Genomic DNA, 26,923 nt, shown 5'->3' on the forward strand with positions numbered 1-26,923 from the left:
GCCCACAAGTGTCATCACTTACTAACCCCTGTTCTTCAGATTCAGCATTCTCTGGCTAGAGAAATTCTCCTCATCTCTGTCGTAAAGGGATCCCCTTCTATTCTGAGGCTGTGCCCTCTGGTCCTAGATTCTCCCAGAACTGGAAATATCCTCTGCACTTCCACTCCATCTAAGCCTTTCAATATTCAGTAGGTTTCAATGAGATTTCCACCCCCACCTCCTATTCTTCTAAACTCCAGTGGGTACAGGCCCAGAGCAATCAAACGCTCCTCGTACATTAACCCTTTCATCCTCACGATCATTCTTAAAAACCTCTGCTGGACCCCTCTTTAATAGAGGAATCAAAAAAAGGACAAAGGGATGAAGAGAGAAACGGAAACAAGGTCACGCATAAGATGGCAATGAAAAAGTTGTCAGTATCTCGTACCTTGTCCTGATCTTCCATCTTATTTACCTGCACTTTCTCTGCAACTGTCACACTTTATTCTGCATTGTAATTGTTGTACCTTGTTCTACCTCAATGCGCAGTGTAACAATTTGATCCGTATGTATAGTATGCACGTCAAGTTTTTCCCACTGTACCTCTGTTTGCACAACAACAATAAACCAACTCCAGTCATGGAACCAGTTTCTCAGTGAGAGAGCAAAGCACTAATATTGATTTATTCAAACAGAAAGAATCGAAGCAGGTAGAAGCAAATTTTGGACCTGGGTTTGCCTCACCAAGTGACCTGCATTCAGTTAATCACTATACATGAATCAACCATTCACCAGTCAGTTGATGCAAGATGGTGGAAGAGTCAGGCTGGAGGAACTTGGGTGAAGCAGCCTCTATGGAGGGAAACACACGGTCGACATTTCCGGACCGAACCCTTCTTCAGCATTTGATGAGGTGTCTTGGCTTGAAATTTCAACTGTTTATTCCCTCCATAGATGCTGCTGGGTTCCTCCAGCATTTTGTGTGTGTTGCTCTGGATTTCCAGCATCTTATACTCAACCAGGCTGACTTGTCATCTTTTAGTATCCAACAACTCCTACAGGAGGGAAGTAATTAGTTAAATGGCCTGCAAAACGTATGTAAAATACGAAAGATGGATAAACCAGCCAGACATTAAAAAACTAGAATGCTTTGTTTAATTGGGCAAATTTTAAAGTGTTACCCCATGTAGTTCCGCGAGGTGTGGGTGTGACGTAATCCAAGACGAGCACTTTCTTCCCATATGAGGCCGCTTCCTGTGAAGTAATGAGAGAGGTCAATGAGAAGTTGCTAAGTACCAAATGGAAATTCCCTTCAGACACATGAAGCAGATATTGCAGCATTTGGCACTCGGTTTGATCGTTAACAAGTCTGTGTGGAAAAAGTTGCCCCTCGGGTTCCCCACTGTTCTCTGCAAACACACGCTTTCTGACTGCACTCCAGTACCCTGGGGAGAAAGACAGATTCAGATTTTTAAATCAGGTGTGTGGAAACATACAGAAATGCGTTGTTTGTGTTAACAACCACCACAACCCAAGGATGTGCCAGGGTAGCCCACAAGTGTTATCAATCTGGCACCAGCGTATTATGCTCACCTTGCTCGGGCGAACACAGAAAGCAACAACAGCAAAACAAGCTCTTTTCAACACGCCCGCACACACACTCTCTCACTCACACACTGTTAAAGAGCCAAATGAAAGTTGTTACTCTTGTGAGCAGTTTATTCTGCAGTCAAATAAGAATATAAAATCATTTACCCATAACTTCCATCCTCTCTCTTCAGCTGTCATCCAAATAGTGTTTGTTTCAAAATAATGAACTTACGTTTCACAAAAACTCTGAGGCAATGAAGGGTTTGTATTCAAACATGAGAGTTATTTTATGCCCCTCAAGTTCCCATAAACCTCAGGTATCCTACACATCAGGGACAATAGTCCCAGCCTATCTAGTCTCTCCCCATGTCTCAGTATATCACTGTGGTTTTGTTTTAGGACAGATTGGGGTTCAGTGAGGAGTTTGTACGGTCTCTCTGTGACTGCATGGGTTTCCTCTGAGTGCTCCCATTTCGTCCCACAATCCAAAGTTGTGCAGTTTAGGGTTAGTAAGTTGTGGGCATGCTACGTTGGTGCCGGAAGTGTAGCGACACCTGTGGGACAGTCCAGCACATCCTTGGACTGTTCGAAGTAAGTCTATTATCAAAGTACGCATATGTCACCATATACCACTCTGAAATTCATTCTTTTACGGGCATTCACAGTAGAACAAAGAAATACAGAACAAAAAAAACAGACACAAAGACTGACAAACTGTGCAAATACAAAAAATAATAATACTGAGAACACGAGTTGTGGAGACCTTGAAAGTGAGTCCGTAAGTTGTTGCAAGTGACACACCTCACTGTATGTATCAATACCTCAACACACATGACAAATAGAGTTCATCTTTAAATCAAACCTAAAGCAATGTGAAGTCCTCCTCAATGATGCTTGCTGTCACCTGGGGATGATCTCAAGTCAGCTAAGTACAACAGCACCAGTGCTGGAGGTGGGTGCAATTTCAATGTTTGAAAGACATTTAAACAGGAAAGGTTTACAGGGTCATGGGCCAAATGCAGGAAAATGGGACTGATTCCATGAACAAGAAGGGCTGAAGGCTCTGTTTCCACGCTGTAAACTCTTACCCTTACCAGATGGCTGGCTGCCTTGCAGTGAATCACCTCTTTCTTGGAACTGCATCTAAAGCAACCTCAGGCCAGAATTGTGGGAAACTAAAAATAACCTCACCCTCAAAATTCAATGTACCTAAATAATTCATTGCAAATTCCCCCACAGAGTCAGCGTCCACTGGCTCGATTGTCTTTTAGAAGGTTCCTCTTAAAGCTAGGGCCAGACTTCCCAAAAGGACCTCCTCAAAAAAGCTGGTAGGCGCTCAATATCTCTTCCACAAACCCAACAGGCTTACAAAATCTTGAGGGCATTGTTAAGGTGGATGGTCACAGCCTTTTTGCCATGTCGAGAAGTCCAAAATGGGTCTGTAATAGGTTTAATGCGAGGGTAATTTAAAAGAGACCAGAGAGACCATTTCCCTCCACCCTTCCCCATACAAAGGGTAGTGCTTATGTGGAACAAGCTGCCAGAGGAAGTGGTCAATGTGGGTTCAAGTATAAAGCATTCAGAAGACAATTGGACTGGTACGTGGATGACAAAGGTTCAAAGGGATACAGGTAAATGGCACTAGGTCAGGTGGCACTTCGCCTAGCATGAATGCGTTGGGCCAAAGGGTCCATTTCAGTGCTGCTCAACTACAAAATAGCAATCAATATTAGGTCAATTGGTTGTTTTAAATCGAGAACGTTAAGCAAAAGGTATGAGAAGAGGTGTGGGTGTAAGCGAAAAATATATGGAAGTTAGGTCACCTATCAGACAGAATCTCACTAGCAAAGCTGACCCCAGAACTATAATGCTTCCCCCATTCTCCCTGACTGAATTGTTGCAGTGTGTAACTAAAGTACATTTTAAAAATCTTAAATATACATTTACTTTCAATGTACAGGAGTGTTTTCATATAATTAGTTCTCTATATCCAAAGTGCATGTATCTAATAAAATGCTGTGACCATTGCCTTTTGTAAACTTGGAATCTTTGTTCTCACAGCAAAATGACACGGCAGACAGCCTGATTTCGGTGATGATCCAGGGAGAAAAAGAATTAGGCAGTGTTTCAATAATTAGCTCTGCTCCCTCACTATTCAAACTACTCCACACTGGAGCATAATATTCCCAAGTTCACCATCCCCTTAACAACTCAGCGGCAATGGAAAAACAAACAGACTCAACTGATTTAAGCCCTCATACCTGAGATCAACTTGCACTTCAAACTCCGTTGAGAGGAGCCAAAGCCCTCAGATTAGCATCATTGGCTATAGTTAAGTTTGTTGCCTTGGAAAAGACTCAGCATATAAATGCTTTGAAAATGTACATTGAAAATGTACAGGAAAACAGTCAACGTTTTAGGCCAAGATCCTTTTTCAGGACCTGAAACATCGACTGTTCATTCCTTTCCATAGATGCTGCCTGACTGCCGAGTTCCTCCAGCATTCTGTGTGTGCTACCCCAGAAAAACAGAACAATCGTGCAAGTTGAGGGAAATAGAGCCTGAAGTAGATTCTGGGTTTTCCCAGGAGGGTTCCTGGTCTGGCGACACCAAACTCCGTGTGCTGAATTATTGGAACGTCGCTATACCTGATTCTTCAAACACACATCCATTAAACAACTTCCACAGTTTTCAACTTGACACAAGAAGTCACACAATCTTCTTAGAAAGAACGTGAACCTGAGTTACACAGTGTATTAAAGTTGACGACAAAAAGCCAAACTAAAAGTTTTAAGAAACACCTTGGAACAGGGGTTCCCAACCTGGGGACCACAGACCCCTCGGTTAATAGGAGGGGTCCATGGCAGAAAAAGGTTGGGAACCTTTGCCTTGGAAGAAGATGGATGAAGCTGTTCAAGGAAAGAACTTGCAAATTACTCCTTTCTGCTGACCCCCCCCCCCCCCCCCATGACTCTGACCCAAAAGCACTGGGAGGAGTACCTGGGTGAAGAGAGGGTGGAGAGGGTTAAGAGATAGAGTGATGGAGGCCAGATAGATCATGAGATTGCTCCAGGACAAGATGGCGAAGTGAAGTCTGTCAAGCTCATGGTTCATTCAGAGTTACATTTTTTTTTAAGTTCATAGGGATTTCTTTGGGTACAGCGCAGGATCAGGTCAGGGTCAAGGGACAGGGATGAGGGAGAAGTTAGGTTAAGGGCAGTAAGTGAAGAGTTGGGGCAGGAGTTGGTGGTCAGAGCATTTCCTGGTTACACTGGGTCAGCAGGAAGGTGGAGCCCAAAAATTTGAAGACCCTGGGTTGACATGTCTGCAAGTCTGGTGCCTGATGCCCGAGAGTCTGGGCTAGGGGCTGGAGGCTAGGAGACCTGAGATCTGAGAGTCTGAGCCCAAGAACCCTGGAGTCAGCCTGCCCTGTGCGCGAGTAAGCGGGTTGGAAAGGGGCTTGGCTGTTGTGGGCAGGCTATGTTGAATGGGTGGTGATACTTAAACACTTCCCCCAGCACATCCTTCGGTTGTGTTGGTTGTTAATGCAAATGGGCATTTCACTGTGTGTTTTGATGTACATTTGATAGATTCACGAATCTAGAAAAGAATGGTGCAGTGTTACCAGAAGTTTGAGAAATCTTACATTCATGCTGTCGGGGTGCAGAGTGCTTGGACGGAGTGAGACTCTGTACACTGGCCCAAGGAACAGCACTAGCCAAAATAACAATGGCCTTATGCAAGAATAAATGACAACTCAAGAATTCTTAGCACTTTGCTTAAACGTTGCACTTCTGTTTGATTTAACTGCAAAAATACCGTGTTATAAAGTTTGCCCACGGATTCTTTCCTTTCTTGTAGGCCCTACTGAATCGGAAGATATTCCTGTGTATTGAGACTTCATACTTGCCTCTGAGAAGCTTCTCCACGTGTTCCACAGACCCCTCAGTTAATGGTAGGTTCCTATGGCATTAAAAAGGCTGGGAACCCCTGCTGTAACTTCAGCAAAATGACCTCTGGCCTTACCTTTGAAGCTGCCAGCCCCCCAGAGCCACCTCCAATGACAATCAGGTCATAGTCATAGGTCCCCTGTGTTTCACTGGCTTCATTCATTGCCAGCAGATCGTGAAGTTTGCCTCCTTAGCAAGTCTGCGAGGAAAGATACAAGAAGGCAAACACATTGAGTTCCTGTTCAAATCACTTCTCAAACAAACTACAGAGGGAAAACAATAAGCCACTTACTTCACAGAATCAGAGGGAAATGTTTTGTTTTATTTAGAAATACAGTGCGGAACAGGCCCTCCCAGCCCAACAGGCCGCACCGCCCAGCACCCCACATATTTAACCCTAGCCTAATCACAGGTCAATCTACAATATCCAATTCTCTTCTTCGGCTGTCCATCGATTTCGATGTTGACTGAGGCCTGGGCAAGGTTGTATGGAAAACCAGCAGTTGCCCATGCTGCAAGTCTCCCCTCTCCACACCGTCGATGTTGTCCAAGGGAAGGACATTAGGACCCATACAGCTTGGCACCGGTGTTGTCGCAGAGCAATGTGTGGTTTAGTGCCTTGCTCAAGGACACAGCACGTTGCCTCAGCTGAGGCTCAAACTAGCAAACTTCAGATCACTAGACCAATGCCTTAACCACTTGGCCACGCACCACACAATTAACCTACTAACCAGTGCATCTTTGGAACATGGTCTGAAACTAGAGCACCTGGAGGAAACCCATGGTCACAGTGAGAACGTACAAACTCTTACAGACAGCATTAGAATTGAACTCCAACATCCCAACCTGTAATAGTGTCGTGCTACACTACTGTAATTATGGTCACAATGGTGAACTTCCTTCCTTTCCCTACCCCCCAGTGCAATCTCTGACCACATTCGAAATCAGACTTATTATCACTGACGTTTGCTAAATATGTTGTTTGCAGCAGCAGTAAAGTACAAGATAAAAACATTATTAATTACAAAAAAAAGTGCACAAACAGGAATAAGCATTCTGAAATCTGATGGCAGAGGGGAAGAAGCTGTTCTAAATCATTCAGTGAGGCAAAGCTACATCTTGGAAATGCAAACTTAAGTTTCCTTGTGAGCCACTTTATCTCATCAGCCAAATGAAAAATATGTGCCAACACATCCTCATTTCTTGTTCTCATGGGCCAATCACAACCTAGTCAATTACTGCCATTCCTTCCTCCCCTCCCAAATATAAATTTTCAGTTTTAATTGAATGGGAAATACTGTAGTGCATTTCCTGTGAAACCCGCTACACTAATACTTTCACATTTTGTGACTACAATTATATCCTTCTACTCCTCTTAATATTAGAGACTTAAATTTATAACAACTTCACTTCTGATTCCCAAAGGTAGAAAAAGATTAATACTGTCAAAATACATTTTGCATTTTGCCCAATTAACTCTCCCTCTCAAATTCACTTAGTCACTTACACAGGGAGAACATAGAACACTAACCCGAATACAGCACAGGGACGGGCCCTTGGGCCCATGATTTTGTACTGAGCCAACTAAACTCACAAAGGCTCATTGAACTAATCCCTACTGCCTGCACATGGTCGGTATCCCTCCATTCCGCAGATATTCCATCTAAGAGCCTCTTAAGTTCAATTGTCGTTCAACCATGCACACGTATACAGCTGACTGAAACGTTTCTCTGGAGCTGCAAAAGACAGCACACCGAGTTACAATAGCATCAACAGTTACAAAATAAAATGAGCACAAAACCCTGACTGGCAAGGCCTAAGGAGTGATGGCCCACAGGATGCTGCCCTGAAGCCACGTTTCTGCAAGAACGAGATCACAGCATTTCCTCATCTCGTGCAGGCTCCGCTGCAATCCAGTATGGATTCCGAGAAGCAAACACCAGAAAGCTGTTCTGATTGGAGAATTGGCTTGCAGGGGCTAGTCCCAACCCACCACAGATTCCAGAGTACCTGCGTCGCCACTGTTCTCTCCCACAGTGCCTTCTACCCTGGGTGGCTGCAAGTGCCTCTTTATATATACCTCCACCCCGACAATAAGAGCTTAAGGCGTATGAGCAGAACCAGGCCACTCGGCCCATCAAATTCAATCCACCACTCAGCCATGGTTGATCCATATATGCACTGAGAATTACTTCTGTGGAATCAAAGAATCAGGCCTCTCTGAAAAGCTATCCAATTGTTTCTGACTAGTAATTCCAAGGCCAAATCTAACACTAAAATGGAAACAAAACCATGAACAGTAGCTGGGAAATCTGAACACTGTTAAATCACAAAATTAATAAAAGATAGCACGCTCCTCCTTCAAATAAAAATACTCACACTTTCTGAACTGGAATCCTATGCTGCACTTCCACCCTAGATCAAGGGGAAGAGACAAAACCCAGAAAGGACACGACAGCAAGCTCGAGGACAGCTTTGATCCCAATATTACACAACTATTAAAGTGCTCCCTAGTACGAGAAGTTGGACTCTTGACCTCCCAATCTATCTCGTTATGGTCACAAAATAAATTTCATGTCATATAATGTAAGACAGTGATAGTAAATATGATTCTTGCATCTTATTATGTGCCTGCACATTCTCTGTAACTGGAACACCATGTCACACTTCATAAAACCGTAACCATAAGACTTAGGAGCAGAATTAGGCCATTTGACCCAGTCTTCTCCACCATTTTATCATGACAGATCCAATTTTGCTCTCAGCCCCAATTGCCTGCCTTCTCCCTGTATCCCTTCATGCCCTGACCAGTGAAGAATTTATCAACCTCTGCCTTAAACAGACATAAATACTCAACTTCCACAGTGGCCTGTTGCAAATTATCTCACAGATTCAGCACTCTCTAGCTAAAGAACTTCCTCACCTTCAATCTAAAAGGATGCCCCTCTATACTGAGGCGGTGACCTCTGGGTCCTAGACTATCCTACCATAAGAAATATCCCCTCCATCAAGGCCTTTCACTATTTGATAGGTTTCAATTAGGTGAGCCCTCATTCTTCTGAGTTCCAGTAAATACAGGCCCAGAGCCATCAAACGCTCTTCATATCCTGGAATCATTTTTGTGAACGTCTTTGAACCCTCTCCAGTTTCAGCTCAACCTTTCTAAGATAAGGGGGCCAAAACTGCTCACAATACTCCAAGTGAGGACTCACCAGTGCTTCATGAAATCTCAATGGACTGTTGTAATGAAATAATTTGCATAGACTGTGCACAAAAAAGCTTTTACTCCCATTGAAACTCAGTCAATGTGACAGACCTTAATGAAATTAGCCTTCTTTCTGCAATCTAGCCCAGCAAATGAAGTTTTATATTGTGCATGATTCACACCTGCTGTCAATCTCAAGCACCCAGGGATGGTGAATAAGTGCTGGTTCTGAAATCAATGCCTACATCCTCTGGCAGAAGAGTGGTGTAGCCTCATTAACAAAATGTTTCCATTCACTCAGTCTTGAAAGGCCTGTGCTGTACCGTTATCAGTAAACAATTTCCCTTCAGGTACTTACACCGTGATTAATGACAGAAGGCAAAGTGCTTCCAGTCACATGCTCCAACCAGATCATCGGCTTTATAAAACCGGCAACTTATCTCCCCTCTCTCTGAAACTGCTAACCTTAATACCAATCAGTCACACTGGGGTAACAAAGAAATCTTGAAACGTTGATTGGTTATTTTATTTAATTATTTAGAGATACAGCACAGAACAGCCCAACAAGCCTGCAACCCACCTAATTGACCCTAGCCTAATAACAGGACAATTTATAATGACCAATTAACCTGCTGACCAGTATGTCTTTGCACTGTGGGAGGAAACCAGAGCACCCAGAGGAAACCCACACAAAATGCTGGAGGGAATCAGCAGGCCAGGCAGCAACTTTGGAAAAATGTACAGCCGATGTCTCACTCTGAAACTTCTTCGGCAGGACCTTTTTCCCCCATAGATGCTGCCTGGCCTGCTGAGTTCCTTCAGCATTTTGTGTGCGTTGCTGGGATTTCCAGCAGATCTTCTCTTGTTTGTGTCACGGAGAGGAAAACCACGTGCTCATGGGAAGAACATGCAAACCCTCTTAGAGAGTGTGCCAGGTCTGAACTCTGAACACTGTACTAACCGTGACACTACTGTGGCACCCCTTGCCAAAAATGCTGCCTGAACTGCCTAGTGCTTGCAGCACTATCCCAGAATCGACAATTCTAATTATCTTAAAGCGTTAATAGCTCCACACCAAAGAACAACATTGGCAAGGTTTTAATTTTGCTTTTCACAAAGTAAAACACAATTTCATTCTAAGTGGTTTCTTCCTCCCAATCGAGGCTAACCTACACAAAGTCTATCCTAGATAGAATGTGACCCCAAATTAGGAGCCTGAATTTAGACCAAAAGAATGAAGAGGCTGATATTAAAATTAACAGATTGTTGTATAATGGGCTGCTAAAGTCAATGGAAAGAAAGTGGGTGAAATGTCAATTCAAGATTTTTTAAACATCATTTCCGGTACATAAGTATACATTTATTTTATTTAGCGATACAGCGCGGAGTATTGCTTCTTGGCCCTTTGAGTCACACCACCTCAGCAACCCCTGACAAACCAATTAACCCTAACCTGATCATGGGACAATTTACAATGACCAATTAACCTGCTTGGTACGTCTTTGGACCGTGGAAACCGGGACCCAGAGAAAACCTACACATTCCACAGGGAAGATGTACCGAGACTCCTTACAGAACAATGCCAGGAATGAACTCTGAACCCCAGATCAACCCGAACTGTAATAGCATCGCGCTAATCGCTAAGCGGACTTTATGCCCATAAAGTGATGCTAGGAACAGTACACAAGGTGACTCAGACAGGTAAAATATGGTGGTTGTGGGTCTGGAGAGGTGGGTTAGTGAGTGGAGGTGTTGATCAGCTTTACTGCTTGGGGAAAGGATCCGTTTTTTTTGAGTCTGATGGTCCTGGAGTGGATCTTGCAAACAGTCGATGAGCAGAGTGGTTGGGATCCCCCATGATGTTACTAACTCTCTTCCAGCACCTTTCCTTGATGGCCGGTGATGCTTTGGGCCATTTTGACCACCCACCGTTGGGTCTTCCTGTCAGCCGCAGTGCAGTTTCCGTACCATGTAGTGATGTAGCTTGAAGATAAACCAGCGATGTAGAGGAGTCAAAGTCAAACTAAAGTTTATCAAAGTACATTCATGTTACCAAATACTACCTTGAGATTAATTTTCTGACAGACATTTACAGGAAATAAATACAATAGAAAGTATGAAAAATTACACAGACTGACAAGCAAGCAATGTGGAAGAGACAAATTATCCAAATAATACCGAGAACTCGAGATAAAAATGTCCTTGAAAGTGAGGGAGAATGACTTCAGGAGGGAGGTTGGTTTCGAAGAACAGTAGGCCATTCAGCCCATTGAGCTTGTTGCATCTGTGATTGTGCTGATCCTCTTTCTGTTCTCCGCATTACAGTCTGTACCACAGAATCACAAGTTCCCAATCACTCCAATAGAAATCTCAGCTTTGAATATATTTGATGACTCAACATAGACAACGCACCAGAACTGAGCATTCGAAAGATCCACGGCTCAGTCAAGAAATGGATGAAAAAAATAGAGGGCTGTGGGGGAGGGAAAGGGCAGATTGATCTCGGAGTAGGTTAAAAGGTCTGCACAACATTGTGGGCCAAAGGGCCTGTACTGTTTTTATGAAACTCCATTTCATCTTAGTGTTAAGCCAAATGCAGACAGACATTAGATAAATTTACAGGATTAACGCAGATATGAAGACCCCAACCTGTTCTCAGTGATTTAGAAAGTCTTTGTCACATCAACCAAGTCATACATTTGCTTGCAAACCAAGGCATCCTTATGGCACCCCATCTGTTATAGTATCCCAATTAAAATTCTTAAACAATTATCTATCCACACTGATACATTACTCACAGCCTCTTATGTGCTCAGTTTGACAATAGAACATAGAACAGTTCTCCAAATAGGCCCTTTGGCCCAAGACATCATATTAAACAAAATATCTTCTGCCTGCCAATGATCCATATCCCTCCAGATTCATCGCTACTTCCAGCACTAACCCTGGCAGTCCATTTCAAGCATCCACTACTATGTAAAAAATAATCCCGACCCCACCACCTCAAATGTCCGTCTTCTATGAATTGACATTTCTACCCTGGGAAAAATATTTGGCTAGCTGTCTAGGGCTTTGATGACCTCACTAGAGGTTAGAAGAATGAGGGAGGGTCTCATTGAAACCTATCAAATACTGCCCTGGCCTCATAGTCGAGGTAAACACCTTTTATGCACGCTTTGATTAAGAGAATCAAACTACACCTGTGTGAATCTCTGCAGCATCTGGTGACCTTGTAATCTGTCTCAAAGGCTGATGTCAGAACATCTTTCTTGAGGTGAATTCTCACAAGGCCTTGGTAGGGCACTGAAAACCTGCGCCAACCAACTAGTGGGAATGTTCAAGGACATCCTCAATCTCTCACTGCTGCAGTCGGAGACGTCCACTTGCTTCATAAGGACAACAATCATACCAGTACCCAAGAGCAGGGTGAGTTGCCTCCAACAACTATCGCCTAGTTGCACTCGCATCTACTATGAAGAAGTGCTTTGAGAGGTTGGTCATGGCCAAAATCAACTCCTGCCTAAGCAAGGACCCGGACCTGCTGCAGTTTGTACATCTGGCTGCTGTTTATTGACTACAGCTCAGTACTCAACACAATCATACCCTCAGTTCTAATCAACAAGCTCCAAAACCTGGGCCTCTGCACCTCTCTCTGCAAAAGGACCCTTGATTTCCTCATCAGGACACCACAGTCTGTGTGAATCAGAAATAACATCTCCTCCTCACTGACAATCATCACTGGTGTACCTAAAGAATGCATGCTTAGCGTACTGCTCTACTCTCTCTACACCCACAACCATGTGGCTAGACATACCTGAAACTTGCCAATTACACATAACTATTGGCAGAATTTCAGATGGTGACTAGGAGGTGTACAAGAGTGAGACAGATCAGCTGGTTGAGTGGTGTCCAGCAATAACCCTGCACTTAATCTTTGCTCTTACTGACACCGTGGGCTTCAGGAAGCGGGGGTGGGATTGAGGGAACATACACTAGTCCTCATTGAAGGATCAGCGGTGGAAAGGGTGAGCAGCTCCGGATTCCTGGTGTCAACATCTCTGACGATCTATCCAGGCAGCATCCGTCATTGTGGACCCTCATCACCCAGAACATGCACTCTTCTTATTGGTACCATCAAGGAGCCTGAAGACACTCAATACTTTAGGACGAGCTTTTCCCCACTGCCATCAGATTTCTGAATGGACAATAAACCCTGGTACAATCTTTTTCTTTTTTTTGCATTACTTATTTAATTTATTTTTAAGTATTTTCTATTATTGCAATTGAGTTTTTAAAAATTATGTACTGCAATGTACTGCTACCTCAAAATAACATTTCACGACATATGCCAATGATATTAAACCTGATTATGAAAGGACGAGATGGAGTGGATGTGGGGAGGATGTTACCTATAGTGAGAGTGTCCAGGACTAGAGGGCACAGCCTCAGACTAGAAGGACATCCCTTTAGAACAGAGATGAGGAGAATCATTAACACAAAAGATTCTGCAGATGCTGGAAATTCACACACACACAAACTAATAGTCCTGATGAAGGGTCTTGGCCTGAAGCATTGACTCTATTTCTTTCCACAGATTCTGCCTGATCCGCTGAGTTCCTCCAGCATTTTGTTTGTTAGTACAGATGAGGAGGAACTTCTTTAGCCAGAGGGTCATGAATCCATGGAATTCATTGCCACAAACAGCATGGATGGAAGTCAAGACACTGGGTATATTTAAAGTGGAGGTTGATCAGGTTCTTGACTAGCGAGAGCTTTGATGAATGTGCTAAAATTGGAGAGGATTCAAAGGAAAAGTGTTTGACGGCTCTGGATCTGTATTCACTGGAATTCAGAAGAATGGGGGCTGACCTCATTGAAACCTATCAAATGGTGAAAGGTCTTGATAGAGTGGATGCTTTCTATGGTGGGAGAGTCTAAGACCAGAGGGCACAGCCTCAGAATAGAGGGGCATCCTTTTAGAACTGAGGTGAGGAGGAATTTCTTTAGCCAGAGCGCGGTGAATCTGCGGAATCCATTGCCACAGGTGGCTGTGGAAGCAGGCCAAGTCTTTATGTATATTTAAGGCAGAGATTGATAGATTCTCCATTGGTCAGACCATGAAGGGATATGGGGAGAAGGTAGTAGATGGGGCCAAGGGGCAAATTGGATTAGCCATGATGAAATGACAGAGCAGAACTGATGGGCCAAAAGGCCGAATTCTGCTCCTATATCTCACGGTCAGAGTGCCAAATTCGTTTTACTGCAACAAGGGTATCAAAAACAAGAGGGGATAGGAAGGAATCAAAGACTGATTTGAGAGGAAGTGTTTTAATATCAAATGGGTTAATATATGGAATGGTTTGCTAGAGGGGTGAAATTAGTGACAATTATTACACTATCTCCTCTTCCTCATCTCCTATGTCCTCATTGGACAGAAGATACCAAATCCTGAAAGCTCATACTACCAGGCTCAAGGACAGCTCCTATCCTCCTGTTGAAGGACTATTGATCATTTGCTCTAGTGTGGCAAGATGGGCTCCTGACCACACAATCTACCTCATTGTGGTTGCAAAACAACAAATTTCATGTCATACAAGATAGTGATAAACCTGATTCATACACTCAGTGGCCATTTTATTGGGTACATCTGTACACCTGCTCATTCATGCAAATATCTAATCAGCCAATCATGTGGCAGCAACTCAATTCCATAGAAGCATGCAGACATGGTCAAGAGGTTCAGCTGTTGTTCAGATCAAACATCAGAATGGGGATGAAATATGAACGAAGTGTCTTGGACCATGGAAAGACTGTTGGTGCCAATCAGGGTGCTTTGAGTATCTCAGAAACTGCTGATCTCCTGGGATTCTCACACACAACAGTCTCTAGAACAGGGGTGGGCAAACTTTTTGACTTGCGGGCCACAAAGGGTTCTAAAATTTGACAAGGGGGCCGGACCAGGAGCAGATGAACGGAGTGTTTTGGTAATACACCTCATAAGAGAAAATAAAATATCATGGGATATGTAGAAAACATGTGCTTTAATTTCAATTGAAAATGAACAAATGCATTACAACAAAATATCTGTCTTTGAAGTCCCATGGTATTTAGCTATTTATTGAAATGACTTCTAAAACACTGAAAATTAAATGAATAAAATACAGCTTTTTTTAATAGTAACAGTTATTATTTTAAAGCACTGAAAATTCTGTTATCCTTCAAGATATTATCATCATCACTCTCCTCCTGCCTGTCTTTATTTCAAAAACGGTAGGAGATGCAGGTCTACTTGTCCTGCTCCTTCTTATTCAATTGTCCCCTGTGCCAAAACTCAACAATGACCAGCACAAAGACAGAACAGTGACAGCGCGCCAGTATGCGGAGCCCGTTATTTGATCTGGAGTGCATTTTTTATTTTGAGAACGTACGTGCACCTGCGCACTACTCATGTCTATCACTTAACAGAAATGACATGTAACATGTAAGGCTTATTGAAAAAAATATTTTCAAATGCATTTTTTACATAACACAACGAAGAAACTTATTTTTAATTTCAGTGGGAACAGTGTTGTTGGTCTCCCTTTTTAGCCAGCGCATCAAAGTCTGGATTTAGTTTTGTTGTGGCGATTCTCAGGATGGATCTGAGGTGTTGGACAGTTAACTTGGATCTGTGGCTGGCTTTGTTGATGTTCATGACGCTGAACGCCTGTTCTCACAAATAGGTCGAGCCGAACAAAGAGTAAAGCGCAAATGTGGAGTAATACGATAGACCTCAACAAAGGTCAATGTATATAGAGTGCGTCATCTATTGGGAAAACGCCAGAATTGCGGGGAAAAAACGTTAAAAAGGTTTATTAATATAATTTCATCTAGTTCTGCGGGCCGGATTAAAAAGCTTAACGGGCCGCATATGGCCCGCGGGCCGTAGTTTGCCCATGCCTGCTCTAGAACTTACAGAGAATGATGCAAAAAACAAAAACAAAAAATCCAGTAAGTGGCAGTTCTGTGCGCAAAAATGAGAGGTCAGAGGAGAATCGCAAGACTGGTCAAGCTGACAGGAAGGTGGCAGTAACTCAAATAACCACACGTTACAACAGGACCGACCTAATGAAGTGACTACTGAGTGTAGGATTGAGAGTCAAAATCTTTATGCTGCTGCAGCGGTACCAAAAACAAGAGGACACAAGTTTAGTGTGAGAGGAAGAAGGGTTAAAAGATAGATTTAGGGAAGAAGTATTCTAAAATAAAACAGGCTGTTATCTGGAATGTTTTGCTAGAGGGGGTGAAATCAGTAACAATTACTATACTATACCCCTCCTGCCCTCCATTTGGCAGAAGAAACAAACTCCTGAAAGCTCGTACCACCAGGCACAGGGACAGCTTCTATGCCACTGTTAGAAGACTACTGATCATCACACTGGCATGGCATGATGGACTCCTGACCTCACAATCTACCTCGTTATGGCTGTAAAACAGTGTACAAGGCAGTGATAAATCTGATTCCTACATCTTATTGTCTGCCTGCACGTTCCCTGTAACAACTGCACCAGTGCAAAGGCTTTTTCACTTTAAAAACTCTTACACAGATTTCTTCTGTCATTGTCAGATCTAACAGGCAACCAAACATCACCTCAACACACTGTCAATCGGCACCGATGGCATGCAAACCCAAGTTTTTCCACTGTACCTCAGTGCATGCGACAATAAGCTAACAGTTTTAAATTTACATAGATAAGACAGAGAAGGATATGGTCTTAATGTATGCAAATGGGATTAGCATCCATAGACAAAGAAATCAGCATGGATGTGGTGGGCCGAAGAACAACTCTGATCTGTTATCACTTTCCAAAATATTTCACTGACAAACGTGTTCAGGTTACTGGCCTTTCAATCTCCATTATCTCCCCCCTTCCTCAGCATTTGATGTTTTCTGGGGCTGCTGGGACCAGCATTACCACGACAACCACTTCTTTTCAGAGTCTGTAGAAGTGGTTTGGCAAGAGTGGAAGTGGGGGCAGCAAAATAAAACTACTTCCAAATCAACAAGTGCTGACCTCAAACACTAAACCTGGACTGGAAATTTACCTGTTGCTATCAGCAGCAGAAGAACAAGAAGTGATCTTATCGAAACACAAGAACTAGGAGGAAAGTGTTTCAGAAGTGATCAACTATCTAGGGCCCATTTCTAAGGAGGGATTTTTTGTAGAGGGTCCTGGGAGCTTCACAGGAATGATCCCAGGAAGAAAGGCTTAACATGAGAAGCATTTAACATCTCTGGGCCTGTATTTGATGATCAGAAAGATGAACTTACTGAGTACTGAAAGACTTGCATAAAGTGGACATGGAGGGACATTTCTGCTAGAAGAGTTGAGGATCCAAGCACTCCTCATACGTCATTCCCAGAAATAGTGAATGACAGACATTGAAATTACAAGGAAGTCTAAGGAGAATGTGGAGAGTGGGAAAGTAGCAAAGGTCAAGACTGGATCATCCAGATCATACTGAATGGCAGAGAAGGTTCAAGGGGCTGGTTGCCCATTCCCCAGGCTGTTCTACACCTGTGGTCTGTTTCTGGAACTCCTCTCCTACATTCCTCCATCTCTTCCCAGAATGAGACTTTCTATTCGAGAACATCTGATCTGTCCTTTGTTCCTGAATAATGGCAGCTTCCTTCCACCACTATTGGTACTGCCCTCAACTTCCCACATCTACCCTCTCAACCTCGTCACAAGCAAAGAGGGTACCTCAGTTCTGCATCCAATACATCATTTGCCATCTCCAACACCAGGCACATCTTTCCCTCCCCCGCAAGCCCCAACTTTCTGCAGGGATCACTCTCTCCACAGCTCCCCTGCCTACTGATCTCTCCCCACTGATAATCTTCCTGACACTTCTGCAACCATGCTAAGTGCTACACCTGCCTCTACACCTCCTTCTTCACCATTCAGGGCACTCCACCTGAGAATCTGTCAGTATCATCCATAGCATCTGGTGCCTCATGCTTTACATTGGTGAGACCCGATGTAGATCGGGGAGCTTTGTTGAGCATCATCACACCATCTGCCACAACACTTCAGTTCCATTTCCCATTCTCACACAGACATGTCAGGCCTTTATGGCCATCAAGAGACCAAATGCAAATTGGAGGAGCAACACCTCACATGGTAGTGTAGTGGTTAGTACACCGCTTTACAGTACAGGCGACCCGGTTTCAATGCCTGCTGCTGCCTGTAAGGAGCTTGTACGTACTCCCCATGACCTCGTGGGTTTCCTTCGGGTGCTCCAGTATCCTCCCACTCCAAAGACGAGCCGGCTAGCAGGTTAATTGGTCATTGTAAGTTGTCCCCATGATCAGGCTAGGATTAAATTGTGGGGTTGCTGGGCGGTGTGGCTCAAAGACCTGGAGAGGCCTACTCCATACTGTATCTCAATAAATAGTCTCCAACCCGATGGCATGAATATCGATTTCTCCCCAAACCACTCCCCTTTGTTTTCCCAAAACCCAGACCTCCACCTTTTTGTTTCTCCCCCATTCTGGACTCTCACCCTCTGCTTCACCTTTCCAACCCATTGACCTGCCCCTCACTTCTCTCTGGTTCCCTAACTCCTCTTTAATCTCCTATCAGTTTCCCGTTTCTTCAGCCCTTTACCTCTTCCACTTATCCCCTCACTGCATCTCACACCTCCTCTTCCCCACTTGGTCTCAGCTGCTACCTTGCATTCCTTTCCCCTCCCCCATCTTCTATTCTGGCTTTTGCCTCCTTCCTCTCCAGTCCTGAGGAAGGGTCTCTCAGCCAAAATGTTGACTGTTCATGCTCCTCCATAAATGCTGCCCGACTTGCTAAGTTCCTCCGGCAATTTTTGTGTGTTGCTCAAAATATCCAGCCTCTGCAGAATCTTGTGTCAAAAACACTCCTTCATTGTGTCATCTGAAAACATTCAAGTTCCTCTGTAGGGATTGGTTTCTGCCCAGTCATTCTGCTTTCTCAATAGTTATTGCAAAATTCACCACTCAGTAAGTGCAATACTCAACAATTTACCACAACGTTTATACAGAAGGCATCAAAGCAGCGCATCTGAACAAAATTACAATCCAAAACTTTCATAAAATGGCATAAAATATTGGTTAAATTTTCCTCTGGTTCTACCCCACCTACAAAAACAAGACACCAGCAATGGTAAACTCGAGATTCTTTCAAGTGTGATGGTTAGCGTGAAGTTTTACAGCACCAGCGATCAGGGTTTGATTCCCACCACAGTCTGTAAGGAGTTTGTGTGGTCTCCCTGTGACCCCATCGGTTTCCTCCGGGTGCTCTGGTTTCCTCCCACATTCCAAAGATGTATAGGTTAGGGTTAGTAAGTTGAGGGCATGCTGCGTTGGTGCCGTAAGTATGGCAATATTTGTAAGCTGCCCTCACAGAATCCTTGGACTGTGTTGGTGACTGACACAAATGACAAACGTCACAGTGTGTTTTGATTTATGTTTGACATACTAGCTAATCTCTAATCTCCCTTCATTATCAATGGCATCAGTTTACCAGACATTTTCTTTCTCTGCAAGTTTCACATCTCTGTCTACGTTAAACATTCGACTAGGAAACATCCCAATTTGAGCCAACTTCTCCTAGTGCTCATCCTAGCAGACCATGGATTTCACTCCTTCACCTTTGCCATTCCAGTCCACAGCGGGAGACAGTAAAACGGAGATACCATAGACTACAGGCGCTGGAATCTGGAGCAACACGCAATCTGCCAGCAATTCAGCAGGTGGGTTGCTGGGACAGCGGCATGATCCTGGTGGTACCTTTGAAGCTGCAAACCTCAGCTTCCAAAGACATTTTGGCATTGGGCAGCATGGCGGCATTCTGGTCAATGTAATAGTTTATAGGGCCAGTGGTCAGAAGATCAGGATTCAATTCCCACTGCTGTCTGTAAGGAGTTCATATGCTCTCCCCGTGATCAACATAACATAATCACCATTATGCGCTGTGTCATATGACTTGGGTGATCATGGCCTTTCCATGATTTTTCTACAGAAGTAGTTTGCCATTGCCTTCTTCCGGGCAACATCTTTACAAGACAGGTGACCCCCAACCGTTATCAATACTCGTCAGAGATCATCTGCTTGGTGTCAGTGGTCAAATAAAAAGGACTTGTGATATGCTCCACATGCTCCCAGGGTTTCACGTGACACTGATTGGGGGCTAAGCAGGTGCTACACATTGCCCAAGGGTGACCTGCAGGCTAGTGGAGGGAAGGAGCACCTTACACTTCTTGTGGTAGAGATGCAACTCCATCCTACCACGAATATCATGATAAGGGGAGATAGGTATATTTAAAGCAGAAGTTCTTGATTAGTAAGGGCATCAATGGAGGGAAGGCAAGAGAATGAAGTTAAGAATGAAAATTAATCAGCCATGATCTAATGATGGAGACTCAATGAGCTAAATGACCTAACTCTGCTCCCATTTCTTACGGTTTCCTCTGGGATCTCCAGTTTCCTGGCACTTTATAAAAGCAGAGGAGTTAGGTTTAGTAAGTTGTGGGCATGTTATGTTGGCACCAGAAGCATGCTGGTACTTGTAGAATGTCTCCAGCACATCCTCTAATTGTGTTGGTTGTTGACAGAAGTAACATTTCATTATTGTAATGCCCAGGCTAAGATTTTTATTGCTATGCTATGAGGTATTTTTATTTTTAGCAGTTTTCTGTAAATGTAGTGTGTCCTGTTAGTAAGAGAGTGTTTTGGCTTCAGCTAAAGATAAAGGAGCCATGTTGTCCAACTTAGAAATGTTGTGTCAGCCAGTTGGGGTTGTCTTGGTATATGTTGAAACTTTCTGCCCAGTGGAATGCGATGGAAGACTTGAGAGAGCTGGGCGGGATCAGATTTCTGAATGGCAGTAATCTGGTTCGGGGCCTTTTGTTAGGGGCTGCAGTGCAGAGCACAGGGGAAGATGCTTGCAGAATGTTGTTTGAAGGAGAGACCCTGTTGTAAGAAGCACTTTGTGCAGACGAATGGTTCCAAGGAGGATGTGCCAATACTCCCGAGTTTGCCAATTCATTTGAGATGGTCTTTGTGGGAAGTTCGAACTGTGGCTGGTGTTGTTCATGCAGGATGTGGGTTCAATGCACGAGTAAAGCAATACACCCAACTAATCCAGAAATGAGCTCCAATGTTCATGTACACATTTGTACTGGTTTAACTCTAATAAGCTCTTTTATTTTTCATTTCTGATAACTATTTGTTTAAAAGTATTGATAAATATACTTCCTTTGTAATTTTATGCTGGTGTACGATCTGTGATTTTTCTGGTGAACAATGCACGAGGCAGAATTTAAACAGCATTCACTATGTTTGTGACCCTGGATGTGTGTTGCTTATGGAAGGCTGCCTTCTGTTGCAGAGTCATGAGGTTGTGCAGCAGAGTTAGCTAACAAACCCAGTTTGTAAATGAGCCCAGTGAGAGGTTTGCACCATGTTTTGTACATGCAACAAATAAAGCTAATCATTAATCTCATTAAATTCAGTTTTCCTTTCAATGGTTTGCCCCCTGAACAGAAAAACCTACAAAATATAGTGGGTACATCCCAGTCCGTCACAGGTAAAGCCCTCCTCACCACTGAGCTCATTGACATGACACACTGACTCCGGAATATAGCATCCATCATCAAGGACCCCACCACCCAGGTCATGCTCTCTTCTCCCTGCTGTCATTGGAGAGGTGGTACAGAAGCCTCAGGAATCACACCACCAGTTCAGGAACAGTTATTACCCCTCAACCATCAGGCTCTTGAACCAAATGGGATAACTTCACTTGCCCCATCATTGAAAATGTTCCCACAACCAATGGACTCACTTTCAATGACACTTCATCTCAGTATTAATTGCTCATTTATTATTATTACTTTTTGTATTTGCACACTTTGTTGCTTTTGGCACAGTGGTTTAACACCCCAGTTGGTGTGGTCCTTCACTGATTCTGTATCATTATTATTCTATAGATTTAGAGTATCCTACAAGAAAATGAATCTCAGGGTTGTATATGGTGACATATGCATCTTGATAATAAATTTACTTTGAACTCAACTTTGTGCAAGTGCTCAGAAAGATACATTAAAACATTAGCTTCATTTGTCATATGTACTTTAAAACATCATGAAATACATTGTTTTGCATCAAAGTCTGAGGATGTGCTGAGGGCAGCCCAGAAACATTGCCATGCTTCCGGTGCCAACATAGCATGCCCACAACTTACTAACCTTAATCCATACATCTTTGGGATGTGGGAATAAACCAGAGCATCCGGAGAAATATCACACAGTCATGAGGAAAACATACAAACAGGAATTGAACCCTGATCTTCTGTTTGATCACTATTGCAATGCATCACACTAACCACCTTACTACTGTGCCAGGGTACTGTTAACAAGTCTCCTGGTCTTTCTACAGCAGACCAAAAGAGCAGGTAGCAAACAAAAAAAAACTATTGCAAAACTTTGCATACACTGAAAAGCTCAAGTTTAAACTCATTGTCTTCTAACTGTACATATACAACCAAATGAAACAACATCCCTCTGGACCACAGTGCACCCACAAAACATACAATCACACATAGTACACAAGACAAAATATAACTGCAAATATAATTCTACCTGTGTTTGCATCACAAAGGTAGTTTGACCTATAGGCGACTTAGTGGCAAACGAGCACGGATACATCTGCTGCACATTGTAAACACCTCAATATTCCACGGACTCAAGTAGGAATAAATGTTCAAGTCTTCAGTTGTAACTACAAAGACAATCCATTCACTTCCATCATGGGATATATAGGCCAGACAAGACCATTCAGCCCAACTAGTCCGTTCTGATCGGGTAAGAGGTATAGAATCATTGGATCCCACAGCTTCAGGTTTAGGTACAGTTATTAACCAACAGCCATCAGGCTCCGGAACCAACATGGATTTCTTCATTCACCATAACTCTGAACTGATTCTACAAACTCATGTTTAAGAAATCTTTACAACACATTCTCGGTTTTTTTTTTATTTGCGCAATGTCTTCTTTTGCACATTTGTTGTGTATCCTTATATATAGTTTTTCATAAATTCTAATATACTTCCTTTATTTTTCTGTAAGTGCCTGCAAGAAAGTGGGTTAAGTGGTAACATATACATAATACATTTTACTTTGCCATTTATGCTCCACTCATCTTCTAACCCCATCACTTCCCCCCCCCACCTTTATTTACTTGTCAAACATCCTCAAGTGCTCTCCTGACCACAACTGCTCCCCATGGGAATAACTTCCACATTCTCACCACTCTTTGGTTAACCAGCCCTCTGAACTGCTGATCAGGTTTCTTGCTAACTATTTTAATGTCAGCATCCTTAACCCAACAAGTAGGAGCACTTCCCCGTACCCATTATCAAACCGAACATTGTTAAATCTCTAAACAACACACACAAAATGCTGGTGGAACACTGCAGGCCAGGCAGCATCTACAGGGAGAAGTACTGTCGACGTTTCGGGCCGAGACCCTTCGTCAGGACTTTGTCAGGTCTCAGCCCGAAACGTCGACAGCGCTTCTCCCTGTAGATGCTGCCTGACCTGCTGTGATCCACCGGCATTTTGTGTGTGTTGTTTGAATTTCCAGCATCTGCAGATTTCCTCGTGTTTGATTGTTAAATCTCTCTTCAATCTCCTGTTGAGAAAAATTCCCTTCATTTTAGAGTTGCATTTTATATCAGTAGAATCAGAGTTATACAGCAGAGAAAAAAGCTCTTCAGCCCGTAAGGCATAAGAGCAGAATTAGGCCATTTGGCCCAGTGAGTCCGCTCCACCATTCCAATATGGCTGATTTATTATCCCTCTCAACACCATTCTCTTGCCTTCTCCCCATAACCTTTGACTACTCAAGAACCTATCAACCTCTGCTTTACATATACCCAATGAAAGAGTACAGTGCACAGGAACAGGCCATTCAGCCCACAATGTTGCGCTGAAGCAGCTAAAAAGTAATTCAAAAAACACCCAAACACTAATCTCTCCTATCATCATGTCTATATCCCTCCATCTTCCTTACATCCGTGTGCCTATCTCTTAAAAGCCTCTACCACCAGACCAGGCAGTGCATTCCAGGCACCCACCACTCTTGAGTAAAAAAAATTAACCCTCACACCTCCCTTGAACCTACCCCCTTTCACCTTCAATGCATGTTCTTGTGTTTCTGTGATATCATACTGGAGGAACATTGTATCATTTCTTAATGCATGCATTACTAAATGACAATAAACAAAGACTGAGTGTCCTCATAATCTAATCTAATTAGACGTTTCAACCTTGGAGTACAGGTATCTGTGGCAATGAATTCCACAAATGGTCTTTGCTGACTTAGTTGTGGATCTGGTCTTGTCCCATGTTGCTTGAAACATTTCCTGACCAAATATCTTTTAAAACATTATGATTATACCAGCTCCACCACTCTAGCAACTGGTTCCATATACTTACTATCCATGTGAAGGAAAAGCTCGCCTCTCGATCCCTGTTTAACTTTTTCCTCTTCTCTCGTTAAACCTGTACCCTCCAGCTTTGGACTCTTGCCCGGGGAAAGGCCTATTCATCTTTTCTATGCTCATCAATATTTAAAAGTCTAAAGCCATCTCCCAGCATCCTACAACCCGGGGAGGAAACAAAAAGTCCTATCTATTCTGCTTTCTTTTACAACCCAAGCCCTTCGGTCCCGCTAACATCGTCAGATCCTCTTTATTCTCCAGTTCAATGAACACACACAAAATGCTGGAGGAACTCAGCAGGAAGGGTAGTTGCTTGGATTTCCAGCATTTCCCGTGTTTGAGCCTCTCCAGTTCAATGTCGTCTTCCCAGAGAGGAAAAAAGTGGGTGGAGAGAAAATTAAATCCGAAAAAAATCATGCAGTTAATCTTAGAGATTTTTTTTTTGCAAATTTAAATGCAAAAAAAAGGAAATTTAAATCATTCCCACGAACATTCGATCTGGCTCATGGGGGGAATATCTTTCTACTAACTAGAGTAAAGAATGCTTTGAATGATTTAACAAAAAGACAGATTTGGCCTTAAGGCAGATGCTATCAAGGCTCATAGTGGATCATGTTACACAGGTAGAAGACACGCTTAAAAGAAGAACAATAACTAGGTTTCCCATTTCACAGAGAGATTTCTGTGAAAGTCCTCTTTTTTCCCTCAACAGCCCTCACTGGAGCACACACCGACCGAGATATTTAACATTACCGCCCTGCACCAGTGAATCCGAGCCTATTAACCTTGCTGGGCACGCCGCTTAACCAGTGCCCAAAACTGCTGGGCACGCCGCTTAGCCGGTGCCCAAAACTGCTAGATATGCCGCTTAACCGGTCCTTCTCTCTCCGAAATTCCACGCTGAAAATAGTTTCTTGGGCGGGAGGTGGAGGGAAAGAAACCTATCGACCCAGTTAGGATTTTACTGCAGCGAACCATAAACACCAACTATACTGACTTGCACCCGCGTTAACTCGGTCCCACAGACCCCAAGATGTTTTTAAAAGGCTACCTGTGGATTTCCGTGCCAGCCTCTAGAACCGATGTGCCCTACGCCTCGCAGATGCCTCACAACGCACTACAAGGTTACGGGCAGAATAATGGCAAGTGAGGCGGACACAACGTTTTACATCAGGATGTTGAAAATCCGTCAAAGGAGGAGCTTCTAACCTTACGTCATTCCGTTCAACTTTTCACCGCCCTCTGTAAGTTAAGCACCGTCAAGTAACGTCGTTATGGCCAAGATCACGTTGGGTTTAATTATAGGGACATGATGGAGCTGAAATTTCTGCAGAATCATTCAGAGTCTAAGTCCAATGAATTACATGTTTCCTAGAGTGGGGGAGTGGGAGACCAAAGGGCACAGTCTCAGACTACAATGATAGGCATTTAGAACAGTCATAAGGAGGAAATTCTTAAGTCGGGGAGGGTGAATCTGTGTAACTCATTGCCGCGGGCGGCTGTAGTCATTGTGTACTGTATATTTAAAGTGGAGGTTGATTGGTTCTTGATTAGTCATGGCGATAATAGTTATCAGAAGAAGGAAGAAATATTGGGGTTGAGAGGAATAATAAGCTAGCCATGGTGAAATGGCAGAGTAGACTCAATGGGCCAAATGGCCTAATTCTGTTCCTATGTCTTATGATCTTTATAGTAATTGAAAATAGCCATGAAAGCCTTTCCTTAAAAATAATGTTTAGCTCTTCATCTCAATTTCAACTCTCTGTTTACATTTATCTACCTTATGCTGCCATAGCCCATCCACTTCAAGGTTCAACATGTTGAGCATTCAGAGATGCTCCTCTGCACACCACTGTTGTAACACATGGATATTTGAGTTACTGTCAGCTCAAACCAGTCTGGCTCACAGAACTGCCGCTCACTGGATGGTTTTTGTTTCTTTGCACCATTCTCTGTAAACTCCAGAGACTATTGTGCGTGAACATCCCATGGGACCAGGTGTTTCTGATACTCAAACCACCCTGTCTGGCACCAACAATCATTCCATGGTCCAAGTCACTCAGATCACATTTCTTCCCCATCCTGATGTTTGTTCTGAACAACATATGAACCTCTTGACCATGGCTGAATGCTTTCATGCATTAAGTTGCTGCCACATGATTGCCCGATTAGTTATTTGCATTAATGAGCAGAGCAGAGGTTTAGTTAATAAAGTTGCCACTGAGTGTTTCTTGAGATCACTTATAGTAGCATAGCTTCTGACATTTCTGTCTGAAGTGTAGCAGGGGTACAGACAAAGTCCAGTGGGACTGAGGGGATGGCACTGCCAGGTGTTAGCATAGACTTGATTGGCCAAATGGCCCCTTTCTGTGTCATAATGGTGCAAGGTTTTAAGCCAAAGTATCAACAATTCCTGCACTCCAAAAGATGTTGTTCTATTTCCAGCAGGTTATTTGTTGATTCCTCTGGGAGTCATTGGGCAGTGCAGATCATGTCATGGAGAGCACAGTATGGATGGGCAAAGGGTCTGTTTCCATGCTGTATCACATTATGGGTTGCTCACAGAGTCTTCACTGTAATCAGGGAGATCTCCTCAATCATTGCGAGGTGGCTGAGGGCGTTGCCAACGATGACTTTTCCCTGTTGTGGTCAGCAGGAAGGCAGTAGATCCCTCTGCCTCTCAT

The 26,923-nt window shown here is 43.4% G+C and overlaps 1 protein-coding gene across 2 annotated transcripts in view; it reads right to left on the reverse strand.

The window, feature by feature from the left end:
* Positions 1-25,572, reverse strand: part of LOC132398332 (thioredoxin reductase 1, cytoplasmic-like) — a 50,367-nt gene extending 24,795 nt beyond the window's left edge. The window contains exons 1-3 of one of the 2 annotated variants that reach the window (XM_059977591.1): positions 25,449-25,572; positions 5,596-5,718; positions 1,161-1,233 (exon numbers count right to left, since the gene is read on the reverse strand). In XM_059977591.1, coding sequence (XP_059833574.1) covers positions 1,161-1,233; positions 5,596-5,682 — 160 coding nt within the window. In that variant the 5' untranslated portion in view covers positions 5,683-5,718; positions 25,449-25,572. The other variant, XM_059977590.1, reaches the window with a different exon arrangement.
* Positions 25,573-26,923: the final 1,351 nt, after the last annotated feature.

This window comes from Hypanus sabinus, chromosome 8 (assembly GCF_030144855.1).
Source record: "Hypanus sabinus isolate sHypSab1 chromosome 8, sHypSab1.hap1, whole genome shotgun sequence".
NCBI lineage: Eukaryota > Metazoa > Chordata > Chondrichthyes > Myliobatiformes > Dasyatidae > Hypanus > Hypanus sabinus.